General features: G+C 35.8%; 1 protein-coding gene across 17 annotated transcripts in view; it reads right to left on the bottom strand.

Moving 5' to 3' along the window:
• The window catches only part of RAPGEF2 (Rap guanine nucleotide exchange factor 2), a 232,365-nt gene that overhangs the window by 10,016 nt on the left and 208,141 nt on the right, over window positions 1-14,208 (bottom strand). For 15 of the 17 annotated variants that reach the window (XM_032863210.1, XM_032863219.1, XM_032863236.1 and 12 more), the window contains 12 exons: window positions 13,759-13,866; window positions 13,467-13,670; window positions 13,259-13,367; window positions 12,549-12,795; window positions 8,401-8,558; window positions 7,614-7,854; window positions 5,242-5,625; window positions 4,176-4,387; window positions 3,959-4,082; window positions 3,347-3,370; window positions 2,032-2,255; window positions 410-616 (listed from right to left, as the gene is read on the bottom strand). In XM_032863210.1, coding sequence (XP_032719101.1) covers window positions 410-616; window positions 2,032-2,255; window positions 3,347-3,370; window positions 3,959-4,082; window positions 4,176-4,387; window positions 5,242-5,625; window positions 7,614-7,854; window positions 8,401-8,558; window positions 12,549-12,795; window positions 13,259-13,367; window positions 13,467-13,670; window positions 13,759-13,866 — 2,242 coding nt within the window. The remainder of the gene's footprint in view (window positions 1-409; window positions 617-2,031; window positions 2,256-3,346; window positions 3,371-3,958; window positions 4,083-4,175; window positions 4,388-5,241; window positions 5,626-7,613; window positions 7,855-8,400; window positions 8,559-12,548; window positions 12,796-13,258; window positions 13,368-13,466; window positions 13,671-13,758; window positions 13,867-14,208) is intronic. The other 2 variants (XM_032863228.1, XM_032863283.1) reach the window with 1 other exon arrangement.

The raw sequence follows: 14,208 nt of genomic DNA, 5'->3' as shown, positions 1-14,208 counted from the left end.
GTATTTCCCTCTCAAGTTACAAGAATCAGTGATTCAACAAAAAAGAATTCATGTCCAGACAACTCATTTCACTTAAAAATATTCTGCCTAAATTCTAGCAATTCATTGATCATAAGGCCAAACTAGTTTAAATAATGTATATGGACAAAGCAACTTTTGTTCTTATCAGAAATTAATAAAAGCAAAATTTTCCCATCCCCCATGACAAATGAGCATGATTAAATGAAAAACCCTTTAACTTACAGAGTCCCTTCCACCAGCAAAAGTAAAGTTTCACTTGGTGAACACTAATGTTTTATTAAGAGGTAACATTCAGAGATACAGAGTTATTCAAGGTAAGGGTTTTTTCCTAATCTGGAAAACATGACACTGAATAGCCTCAAAAGAAGATATAGTTTTAATCACCTACCAAAAGGTGGGAGATCCTTTACGGGTACTTTCTTTCGTGAAGGATAAAGGGAAACAGCAGGAACCTGCAGTCCTTGGTTGATTTTATGCTGGGGCTGTGGCTGCTGGGGCTGTGCTTGGACTTGTGCTTTCTGCTGCGACCCTGCCCTTGGAGCCACTGGGGAGGTCTCAGATTTGACAGGCTTTTTGTCACCAGGATTCTTAGGCACTGTTCATTGTTTGGTTTGAAAACAGAACAACAAATTTCAGAGGTTAGTAACCATACACAAGTTTAAACTGCATGACTATCTTCTACACTTTACAACACTGAAATGTATCTCTTATCTTTTTTCCTACTGTCTATATAAGAGACAGAAATGGGGGTGGGAGAGAACTCAGCTATAGAAAATCATAAAGGCATGACAGGACAAAGATACTTTACGAAACTAGCTCTCAAATGATTATACTACTAAATACTACCACATTAAGATAAAAATAGAAAAGTATGGGGAGTCCAATATGTCTTGTGTATGTATAGAAAGAGCATGAATAAATGATAAAAGCTACAACTGGAAAATTGTTAGGAATTACTTTTCAAAATGGAGTCCAAAATTCCTTGACATACATGAGCTTAGTTTTTATTTAATAAATGGTAATAACTGTAAGCTTGTTACTACCAAATTCTTTCTCCTTTGGGAAGAATGATCTATAATAGCTAGTAGCAACTAATACAGCTGGAATATTACGCTGAGTATATACTTCCTTGGCATATAGAAGGCAAACCAATTTAGTAAGGCAATGAAATTATTTATATGTAATATATTAATAGTTGAAACAACTCAGTGACATAGATATACTTCCTCCATAAGGATTAGGCAGCTCAAATAATTTGCCCAAGGTGACACGGCTATTTTGCGGAACAAACAGAATTTGAACTCACACCAATCTGACTCCAGAGAACAAACTCTTCACCCTGACACACCATGTTTTCATAGCGTCCTGGGAAAATCTAATAACCTGGATCCTCTCCAGTCATTTAACATTTAAAGTCTTTATAAAAGGTGTCTTCAGACCTGCCCATAAAAGACCCAAAAGTGTCCTAAGTAAAAATGCCTCTATCTCACAAAAATGCAGATGGAAGTAAATGGAAAGCTGTCCCCACTTCCAGCCTGGCTAGATTTTTAAAGGCTGTGGAGCAGCACCTTAGGCTGAGCTGGGCTCGTGGTGCAGCAGTTACTGCTAGATGTGGCAGGTGAACTCAGTGCTGCTGCTCTCCAGGCTGAGGGTCTAAAAGGCAGCCCGCATGCCTCAGGACAGGACCCCCGACAAGGTAGGCCCCTCACCCCTCTGGGGCTGCCCTTCAGTCGGGAAGCATCTTTGTGAGAAAAAGGAATGCAATCAAAACAGCAGGCACCATAAGTCAGTCTCTGATGTCACCTTCCTGACACTAACCTGGTGAAGACACAAGGTCCAGCCCAGGACAGTACGGCACGGTATCAACAGCAGCATTCAAGGGAAAAGCTGGTTTGTCCCCGGGATGCTAATTACCCCTCTGCGCTGAGGCCCTATTTGTCATGACCCATCCCACTGCACAGGAATCTGCACTCCAGTCAGATTCTGCAGCCACTTAAGGGAAAAACTCACATGTGTTGGTTGCTGGCTCACACTGCAGTGATAACGTCTGAAGACTCTCCTCATCCATTTCTAGCTCCAAATTGGACAGGTACTGCTTCACTTTTCGAGCCATTTGGGCATCTTCATAGAGCTTTTTGGCATTGAGGAAGGAACTACGGCGTACCCGCTTTTTATGACCACCTGTCTGAGCAACGTCTAGCACTGTTGCATTTGTACTACCCTGGCTGAGAGACCTGGAAGATGAAAAGGCAGGTATGCAGCTCACTCTAGCACAGGATTACAGCTGCTATTTGAAACATGCCAAGACTTATGTAAGTATTTTATGTTCAAAAGATCACATGCCTCATTCTGGTAAGTAAACTGTTACAGAGAAATATAGGCTAATATAGATTAAAATGTTTTTTAAGTCAAAAAAATCATACACACACACATACAAACATATATTTGCTTGGCACCTGGTTCTAGTCCAACTAGGAAATTCTGCTTTTCTCATCTATACAGCATTCAAGGCAGTTCTTTCACAGAAGCCAGCAAATAATAATGATTATATATAAAAGCTATATATAAAAAAGCTATATATAAAAGCTCATGCAATACATAGTTAAAATCGTTGAGATTTACAGATTTACATTACGTTTACTTCTTTTAAAGAGGAGGTCTTACATAAATTTAAATAAAGTTAGCCACACTACTCACTATTGTTTCCTTATTCCTTGAGTTAAATGTAATGAGTTTTTAAAGTAACATGGGTCAATTTGTTAATAAAATGATCATGCAAATATAAACATACATATATAGATATATATATATATATATAGAAACTAGTATATGAATTGTTAAGATTATGTTTAAAAAGTATTGGTTTATAGAATGAAAATAGTAGTTAGTTGAGCTATAAAAATTTAGTTTTAACACATAGGGGCACTTTTTATATTATACATATTTAATTAATTATCTGTGCAATAGTATTTAAATTGCACAGTTTTTCCTTTTAACGTTCTTCCTCCCGTAACCCCGCATTAGGCTTTCTCCATTTCAAAGCACACAAATTATATTAAAATAAAATCTTTTTGAAAGTTCTGAAGTATGCCTGGCCTACAGTTCCCCAAAACCATCATCAATTCTTTCATGGCTGTCATGGATTATGACCTCAAAAGCAAAAGCCCCAACAGATTAAACTTGAAGTCAGTTTGCCAGCTGAAATTCTGCTAGAGCAAGAGGGTTAAGAAAAAATGCAAAGCACCAGAAAATACAGCAGGTAAGAAAACAATGCAATGAGCAGAATAAGAATCGTGTGTGGGTTTGCAAGATCTCCACCACTTACCCCAAACTCCTCCATTTCTTCTTCCTGTAAGTGAGAGCCATGGAGGTTGAAGCATGGGTGTAGAAAGAGAGACAGAAAGATCACAAGCTCAGAAAGAAAGGACTAGACTTCTGGGTAAGCAGTACTAGAAGCTCACAAACATTAAACTGCATAATCACCTCACACACACAACTGCACTGGCAATATTCTTCTGGCTCAAAAGACAGATATATTTAAAATTTTTGTTCTAAAAACTCCTCTCCTTCACTGGATTAACCATTTTTGACTGTACTGACAACTAAATCCATTGTATAGATATTGAGACAATATTGTTTGGGTTCTTTACATATTTTTGTTCATGCTATCAATTATGAGTTTTAGCTCCACAAATTGGGAGTTCTCCTCGTGTCAAATGAAAAATTTCTGCGGACAAGCTGTTTTTACTAAGAAGCGTACCTGATGCAGAATAAGACATTTATTTCAAAATTGGAGCTCCAGGGGGATTCTGGGCACGACCTAATACAATTTCTACCATGCTACAAATACAAATACATGAAAATTTCTCCTTTATCAGGAAGCACTAAACCCAAACTTCTCTAATCCCACATGTGCTGCTTAACTTTACACACTCACCGAGTCCTGAACATGAGGGCAGGGTCCATGTTAACGGAAGCCATACGGCCAACATGACGAATTTCTTTTGCAATCATCCTTAGCTTCTCAAAATTGACTAGCCCATCGACTTTTGAGTCATTTCCTATAATTGGCAAAGAAGAAAATGGGGAATCACGTTGGATTCATCTATTCTGTGTTTCCACAAGTGAAGACAGAAAATCTACATTATATTAACCTTCGTGAAGGAACGTGAGATCCTTCTTGATAACGGGGAACAGGGGGATTATGGGAGGCTGTAGGTTTTGACTGTTGAGGACATTGCGATATTTTGCCATGTTTCTGGAGGGATCAAACAGGTCTTGGAGATCTTGAAACAGCTTTTCATATTTATTGGGAAGTTTTTCCCAGGTGGTTCGTAGTCTTGCCACTGGTGCCAAGTTTAGACCACTGGAAGGAAAAAAAAAAATGACATAAAATCAAATTACCCATTAATAAAACACCTCTGTGTTTATACTGTTTATACATAGCAATTTACAGGACTCATAAGAAACTACTAATAATTCTGAGTAATGAGAATTGAAGACAGAAGCAGGGTCAAGGCCAAGGATTATTGCTCTTCTTCCCTTTATACCTTTCTAGTCTGCTTTTTATGAACAAACAACCAGAATGTGAAGTATCATGAAGGTAGCATTTTGTTTGCAGCTTCGTCTCCATACATAGAGAAGCACTTGGCACATAGTGGGCGGGTATTTGATAAAACAGACTAGCGAACTATCCTGTAGTAATAAAATGAAAGTCATAATAGTAATGAGAGTACAATCAAACTCCTAGTGAGAGAAGATGACCAATAATCATCATGAATATCAATATTGCTAATTGTTTCAGTTTATATTTTCTTTCAGCCTCAATCTAAGCATTTAAAAGGGAAGAAAATGAACATTTGGGCATCTGCTTTGTGCTAGCTGATAGAACTCCATACACATAATACCATTTAATCTACTCAATCACTCTCCGGGGCATTGTTATTTTACAGAGAAATAAACTGATGTTTGGAGAAAATCAAATAATTTGCCCATTTTTTTAGTTTGTAGAACTAAAAAAAAAGGTAGTGAATATAGATTTTCTGAGCTCTACATATAGCTTACAGGAGATTTTAAGAATGGATTCAGAGAAAAAGAATCATTCAATATGATTTAATTAAAAAACCGCTATACTTACACAAATTATATGGTGTTCCTGGATTGATATATATTTTTGATCTACAAACTGAATTGAGTCTTAGGACCAGTATGCTTTCTTACCTGATGATTGCAAACATTGAGTTAAAATTCTTGCATTCCCTGCAGTGTAGTGCTATCTTGATGAAATGCTTAATGATCTTCATCCTTTTCAGCTGGTTTGTCTCTCTCAGAATTTCAGATGCTACCCAAAATGTTTCTTGGTTAATTACTTCTTCAAATTTCTTCAGGTTGGCACAGCTTGTTTTGGATTTGAGTTTAAATAAATCATCTATATATTCAGTAGGTTCAATGTTACGGAAAAGTTCAAAATTCCGCATGGAGAGCTGTGTGGCAACTTCAACAGTACTAAGCTGCAGGAGGGAGATTTGACTCTCCCTCAACAGCTCCTGAGCATCTTCATCTGAACAAAGAGTTTCTGTCTCCATGTTGTTTTTCAAGTAATACCTATGAAAAACACAGAATTCAGAGCCTAAGCAGTACTCTCATGACATTACTTGAAAGAATAACGCTCCTCTGCAGACAACATTAACAAAAACGCTCAGTTGAAGGATGGAAGAATTCTTCTCTATAAGGACAGAGAATGCAACAGCTGCCCCAGTCACCAGCTGACAGAATCACCTGCAAAAGCCACTGACGGAAGCTAATGAGTCCCATGTCATTTCACTTGTACGAGTTGTAATGTATTTTTCTCTTGCCTTTCCCTGCTTTCTAGATTATTTTTTCTGTTTTTGCTAAAAATGACAGAAAAGACCTAAATTTGAAATTTGTTTAAATAAGAAAACGGGCTCTAAAGGAAGGCAGTGGGAGAGATCAGACACAGGTCATCTCCCTATTTTCCCAGAGAGGATCTGTGACTATTGATGGATCCAAACTGGATTAGTCTGAGTTTACCTATTTCTTCAAACACCAAAGAAACCTATAAGCTATTCCCCCTCTGTTTGATACTGTGAGTACAACAATCCTAAAACAGATTTTTAACTTTTAAATATCTGATTTTCATAAAAACCCTACAAGTGAGGCAGGTATTATTCTTACCAGATGAGGAAACAGAGGCTCCCAAATATTAATGAGTCGTTAATATTGATGACAGATGAGACTCATTAATACCCCTTTCTCTCTGTAAACAACTTGTTGAAAACAGAATCCAGATGTTTGCCCTGTGTTTTTTTTTGGTGGGAGGCGGGGAGGAAGAAGGGTGGGGTTTGTAGACAGATACTTTTCCTAGGCCAAATTCCATAAAGACGGAAACAGAATAAGCACAGTGGGAGTCCTGCCAAACTGGCCTGTTACATATTTCACCAAAGCAACCAGGACAGGAAACACATACCTTCAGGCCTTTACATTCACAGATTTAATGTTCCCAGTTTTCATTACTCATGAAGCCCATGACCCGTATTCGTCTATAATTTTCTTGAATGTGAATCACGAATCTGCACTTCAGTGGAGACTTGTAGAACTCAGTCTACATTCCAACAATACTAACTGCTAGTGTCAGGGTGGAAATAAAGGAGGAGTGAAGGAGAGTGTGAAAGTTACAGTTGATAACAAGAAAAATGAAGTTCTGAATGAATTAAATCAGGTTTAGACATAGATTATGGAAAAGTCAAGTACAATAAAACACTCCATCTGGCAAGAGAGGAAAAAAATGTGATTTATGGAACTACTTACTATTCCATCAGTGCAGAATCTGATCATTGAATGAGAGCCAAAACTTAACCACTTTTTCAACTTTCACTAATTTGTGGTTTGAGGATACAAATTATATGTATCAAGGGAAGTAACATTCACGAGACTCACAAAATCAGGTACAATGTTTTCTCGCAAGTAATATGTGAGATAAACAGGTAGCAGGAGACCAAGCTCTGAAGCAACTACAAGTTTAGTTCTAGAGTGAGGTATTTTTCCTAGTGTAATGCACAATCACAGGCAAGCACTGGCAACCACATAGTCCTAGGTAGTGTCATCTAAACAAATGAAGCTCCTAGGAAAGTTAGGCAGGCAGGAGCAACTGACACTAGAATGTTCTTCAAGAATATGTTTGTGAATGTATACATCCAAGAAGAGCGCATGCATCGGGGTTAACTCTGTGACTTTACGTGAGGCATACTCCACTGTTCTGCTGGCCCGGTGTCCTTAAGGACGAGTCTAAGAGGTGACTGCTGGTACCCTGACAGGCCACAAGAACATTCAGGTCACACTGCCCTGCTTTGGAAAATGTTCTAAAGAGATCCTTGTGAGGGTCAACAATCTATGGGGTATTTTACTTTGATATAGCAATTCTTGGAGGACAGGGAAATAAATACTTCTTTCTAGTTTGCAGGGGTACTTAATTCATTTTAAAAACGCTTTGAAAAACCCTTTGTTCATCTTTTAGATGTCCATGTGGGCCGGAGGAGGGGTTAAAGAAATCCAACAGAAGAGATACTGTGTACCTTCCACTCAGTTGTATTCTATCAGCAAGTTTGGAAAGCTGATCTGGAAGCCGTCTTTGTTTGATTACACCCTCAGGTGTGACGGAGACCTCGCACAGTGAATATTGATCTGGAGTGGCAGTCACAGCAAACTCCCTGATGGCCTGAATGACGACTTCCTTCGCTGTGGTGTCCTTACTGATCATGATGTATCGGCTTTGCTGGTCAGCCTTAAAAACCCTTAACACTTGATCTGGCAAGTCTGGGGGAAAGAAAGGCCATATATAAGTAGAACAGATTTTAGTATATGGTAATACAGTTAAGTGAAGTAATCTGAAAAACCTCCTGAGAAAAGATAACACTGAACTTTCATCCCTCCCTTACAATCCTTCTTCAAAGACTTGAGCAGTCAACATACTAAATTCAAGATTGTCAGGTTGATAGCAAAAAAAAAAAAAAATTAAATCTGAAATTCTTCTTTATTATACTGAAAATCGCATTAGGCTAGCCTAAAATATTCATTTTCCTCTATTTATTTTAGTATGACCTAGTAATAATCTGCATGGTATGTGTTATCTTCATTTTATGAACGAGAAAACAAATTCAGAGAGATCAATTTGCCATGGCCATATCAAATTAGTCTGAAGAATAAAAAAGAACTGATTCCAGTTGTTTGAAATTTAAGGTTCATTCTGACTTTCAGCATTTGACATAATCCATGCCAAACCAAGAGCATAGTGCACTACCATTATGTTAGAAGCAAACAGATTACTACAAGAAAACAAAAGTGGCATGGCGGGGGGCTCACCCGGAGTCGTACTGAAGTCTAAAATGCGGTGATGTGACTGCAACAAGTCGGGATTGCTGGACGACAAGGTTCCGCTGACAGGCAGTGCAGTGGGGATGTGCTTCGTCTGCCTTAACCCCACTATGCTGTCGTCCTGAGACTGACCAATCCCAATATCACTGAACAAAGAGGAAAAATCAGAAAATCAATGATCTACAAGTGAAAAGGCTATAACACTCATCAATACGTAATAGATGCAAACCATAAATAAACCGTATTTCCTAAGACTTGCAGTTCATTTAAAAGTACCATTAATAAATCTGGTTGAAAACAGCAAAAGCAACTATGGCTCAAGTGTATCTAACTCAACTTATCATGTTGTTCCTTAAGCATATGTTACTCCAAAATCTGTCTTTTTCACTAGATAATGCATAACAAATACTAGTAGTTTATCAGTATATTCAAGAGAAGATAATCTCTATTTACTCCTGGAAATAGACTTAAGAAAAAGCACATAGAAATGAGTGCATTCAGTATCATTCAATTGATGATTTATGCATCAGAATGATAAATTATTTTAAAATCTAATTTTTAAAAACTGAAAAAACAGAGTAAAATGAACAGAGGGAAAAAAAAAATCCAAACTGTCCTAATTTCATTCTCCAATGTTTCAGAGAAATAGATCTATCTCTATGGAGTGAGATGTAAAGAAACCTTGACAGAGACACTATTTCTTAATTACACAAAGCATAAAAAAGCAAAGATGCACGGGTGATATTTTTTAGCATCAAAGAAGAGGAAATGGAAATCCAATGACTCACTTTTAATTCTCTACTCAAAATTTCTAGTAAGACATTATGTTCTCCAGAGAAATACTGCTTATTATTGATAGCTACGAAACTAGTGCCATTTGTAAAAAGTCTGTTACTGTGGACAATTCTTAAAAAGTGATTTAATAACATGTAAAAATTATTTCTAGAATTGAAGGGTCAGCTGTTTTCAGAACAAAATACTAAAATAATAAGCACTGGACACACACAAAATAACTAGATCATAAGCAACTAAATTCTAGAAATACCTTAAAACGAGGAGAAAGAAAACTGTACTAAGGTTGGGTATCCAAAGTAACATAAATAATGTTATATTTAGTATCAGTTAGGTTTTTAGACACTGGAGCTTGATCATAGTACCAACTATCTTAATGGCTATGATTAAAAAAAAATCTAGCTGCATTCTTTGAGAGGGGAAAGAATAGAAATTCTGAAGTTAAATAAGCAAGGATAAATTTTTTTTCTTTTCAAGTCAACATAAAAACTGAGGGTTGCTGGGGGGAGGGGGTTGGGAGAAGGGGGGTGGGGTTAAAAATTAAAGAATTTAGTGTAAATTCTTCCAAATTCATAGTTAAGTACAATGACAAAATTCAACTTCAATTTAAACACATATTGGCATGCATATAAAGACAAGAAATATTAATGCTCTGTGAAATATTAAAACCTTCACATTATTAGTAAAGTTTTGTTTTTCATCCATATAAACCACCTTTTCTGCCAAAAAATCTTAGATAGAATCCATGACATGAGACAACTACTGTGGGCCGAGGCCAAAGATATAGCCAACTGGACCACTACTACCGCAAACAGCTAAAAATACCATAGCTACCTTCTTAAGAAATGTTTCTCAGAAACATTTTAACACCGAAAATGAAGATCTAACTCTTGCCTCTCTCTCTCTTATCCACAGACATGAGGCTACTCTTGGATTGAAACTACTTTATATTCAAGACTTAATTCAGCAACGTCCTTCTCTGAGCATATCCTCTAACTGTTCTTCTCTCCAACTCTCTCACTGTTACTGAAGCTGTTTTTTGGCCTTTTTGATTCTATATTTTGTTTATTTAGTCCCTCTTTTCTCAGGATTCATCAGTCTTTTTCTACTTACCTTACAACCAGATCTGAATCCTATAATCCTCTTGCCTCACCCTTTTCTTCCGCCTTTTTGTTCCCCCACTCCACCATGCCTATCCTTGCCAATTCGCATCATCCGGCATCTTAGCTGCAGTCAAATACTCTACCCCTGAGCTATACCCCCTTGCATCATCCAGCATCTTAGCTGCTGTAATACTGACAGTGTTTGGTGGGGGAAGGAACCACAGTATATCTAGAAGATTTGTCTAATTGACTAGTGACTTTGTTAAAAAAAAAAAAAAAAATCTTTGTGAACACATGCTGATTTCTAGAAGAGCAAAGTTTAAGTAGTAACTAGTATTAAACAAGTCTATCACACAATATAATAGATCCTACACTTTATTGAGCCATCTTTTAAATATAATTTTTTAAATTTCAGTTGCTTTACATATATGAATTATTTCAAATAATTTTCACAATAAAACCAAGAGCATAGAGCACTTAAAAGAGGTATACATGTTCATAAATACAAATTAAGATGTTTCCTCAGTGTTTCAAAATCAACACATCTTATTATCTTCTTTTCCTTCTCCAGCTTTTGAATATCTTTTTTAAATACACATAGAACAAAATTATACATAGTATTCTCATATTGTGTTCTTTGCCAACATCCTGTACTGTGGATGGCTTATATCCCAGCTCTTATGTGTCATGTTTCTATTAATACTTGCCAGGGTCATGTTGACTTTTATTTAACTTTTTTTAAGGTTCATATTTAACTCATGGTCAAATATGACTGGAGGATGTTTTAGTTATTGTGCTGCTAATAATTCTACATTTAAGTAAATTATTTATTTTTTGTCCATTTAAAAATAAGTGTTTTTTTTTTTTTTTTAAATCTAGAATGGTCACTTTAAAAATCAACTTCTATTTTCTGTAATGTTAACAGGCCTAATCCATCATTTATTAGAAACTTACTCAATATAAACATGTTCTCAAGTGTACAAATAAAACCATTATACTCATTGCTTATCCTTAGGACTCTGCTGTAGAAATCTTTTTAGCTGATACAAATCCACCAATCCTTATAGTTCAGTGGGGACAACACAGGTTTGACACTCCCATCAATACTATATTTTGGGCCATGTCTCTCTAATCTGTGGATAAAATTTTATCTGAATTGGAATTTAATAAATGTTTGATATAGTTCTGAATGTCTGTATCTACTGCTTCTCTAGGAAGACCCATTATTTTATCAAAGAAAGAAAAATAACCTACATGCTTTGAACTGATCTCTTATATCACTGTAGTTCAAGGAATATAAAATAAATGCATTTGGTGCATCCATGTTATTTACTTATTTATTTATAATTTATTAGCACGTGCACAAGTGATGTGCGTGAAGGGAGGGGCAGAGAGAGAGAGAGAGAGAGAAGCAGACTCCTTGCTGGGCGTAGAACCAGATACTTCCAATCCCAGGACCCTGAGGCCACAACCTGAACCAAAAATCAAGAGTTGGAGGCTGAACCAACTAAGCTACCCAGGGGTATTACATCCAGGTTATTTAACATTAAAAACAAAAACCTTGGCTAATGGTAACTGAGTTTTATAAAAGATTTCTAGACTCAGAAGGAGCTACAATGAAGAAATAAGCAAGCAAACAGGCAAACAAACTAACAAGACTTAAAAAGTGTGACACCTACAACTTTGTCTAGTCTGAGCTCCTGGCATAAATAAGCAGCCAAGGAGAGATTCAAGAATATACCTCACATTCTGGACTGTAGAGCCCACTGAGAGAAAGAAAGGAGTTTTGTGCTTGGTTAGTGTTATCTTGGCAACAATTAAATAACTGAAAACAGAGGAAAAAAGAGAATGGCAAGGATGAATAGTAGCAACAAAAGCAGCAGAGATTTGGTTGTCAAAGAGCAGATACCGATGGTAGAGAAGAAATCCAGAAACAAAGAAAAAGTAGCAAAAATAACTCCAAACCATGGGTGAAACAGGTGCAAACACATATTCTTAATTTTTTTATATTCAATTAAAAAAAAAGTTCAAATGAGAAAGTGCTAATGAAGCTTGTGTTAGACAAGAAAGTGGCAAATATAGGAGATTAAAATCAATGTGGTTATTTAATACTGCTTCTAAGATAGCTCAGCTATAAAAGCTTAGAACATTTTTTAGACTCATGTGTAAACATTAACTATATCACTATCTTTGCATATCATTTGAACACAATAAAATAACAGAAAATTTATAGACACTTACTTATATGGTTTCTGTGGTAAGATACTGATCCGAGTCTTGTCAAGTATCTTTTTTAGCTTGTTCCTCCCTCCAACAGTATTGGCTTTACTTTTTTTATTTACTTTTTCAAGTCCTATCACCTGTTCTACATCTACAGCAAGATCTGGAATGGAGTAGCGACTGGCCTTTTTGATGTCTCCAATTTTAGGAAGGTGAGGGGCACCATTTCTTTTCTCTTCTGACAATCTTGTTAGAAGTTCTTTAAATACTAAAATTAAAAGAAACACCAAAAAAAAAAAATGCCCATTATAAGAATAAGCAATTCAAAGGAAATTGTAGAATTTGGAAATAGGTAAGAAATAGACACTTCGGCTCTCAAAACTATAATCCTATTGAAAAATACTGCTCCAATGAATGAATGACACCAAGAATCTGCTTTGTTAGGTTGCTCTACCACTTCCATTCAGAATAAGTTAAAATACAGTGGTATTTATAGGTATTTAACATAATGGATGTTTAAAACATTTATCAATAATAGTTTTTATGGTCCTCAAGTTAGATTGTGATTTAGAATGAATTATATGCATATATATATATATATATATGTATTTTACTATATTTTGATTCTTATATTTGAAATATTACTTATAAAAATGTCTTTTTTTCATGATTAAGACCTAAATGTGATAAAGACCAAAAGGAGAAAAATGAAAGTATGCAAAACTACTTACCAAATAAATTGGTTTTCACAGTGATCGATAAGTGTGTGTTATTTCGAAGAATTTCCATGGCTTTCGACAGCTGAATATTTTCAAAGTTTTGACCATTTACTTCTAATATCTAAAAATAAAATTATGAAACTTATTTCAGTATCCCAATTAATTGAAGGAAAAAAGACACCAATATTCACCCTTAAGTTTGGATTTAGAAATACTATACCTGATCCCCTCGTTTCAAGCCTGCTTCAGTTGCTTTGCTACCTGAATCTACACTGTCAACAAAGATTCCAAATCCCTTCTCTGAGCCGCCAAGTAAGATAAAAGGCAAAGGAGCTTCTCGGGATGGTTTTGTTAACGTCATCAATCTTCTTTTTGCTTTAGCTGCACATGCAATATTTAACAGCCTTAGATGTCCACCCATTTTCTATAAAAGTTCAGAAAGAGTGGTTTCAAAAATAGGCTGAATTCAATGAACTTAAAATTGATGACTTTTTTAAAATCACAAATATTACCTCTCTTTCCAGGTTATTTTCAAATTCTTCTAGAAATCGAGTCATTGCAGGATCTCCTTCAAAGTCATTGAAGTGATTATTCACCCACAATAATACTACCCGTGTAACCTGAAAAATCAAAATTGTTTTCAATAGGTTTTCTTCTTTTCAGTGCTAAAAATGTTCAATTAAAGTCATTTCAAAAAAGATATCTAACAAACAATTTACTTAATAACAATGGACAATAAACTAACAATAAAACTCTTCACAGGAGGGATTTTACTCGTAAGAAAATGATCTTCTGAAAATATCTAGATTATGAATACAGGCTTTTTGTTATTTTGCCAAGAAGGGTTTTGAATCTGTGAAGGGTTGTACTTATAACTTGTTTACTCTCAAAACATATTTGAAATTGGTCATAATAAAAATAAAGCTATAATAAAACCAAAATAAATTAATACAAAAGAAGAC

This window comes from Lontra canadensis, unplaced genomic scaffold (genome assembly GCF_010015895.1).
Source record: "Lontra canadensis isolate GAN:19392208 unplaced genomic scaffold, GSC_riverotter_1.0 scaffold1, whole genome shotgun sequence".
NCBI classification, from domain to species: Eukaryota; Metazoa; Chordata; class Mammalia; order Carnivora; family Mustelidae; genus Lontra; species Lontra canadensis.
The sequence above is the reverse complement of the archived record's forward strand: the minus strand, read 5'-3'. Positions and strand labels throughout refer to the sequence as shown.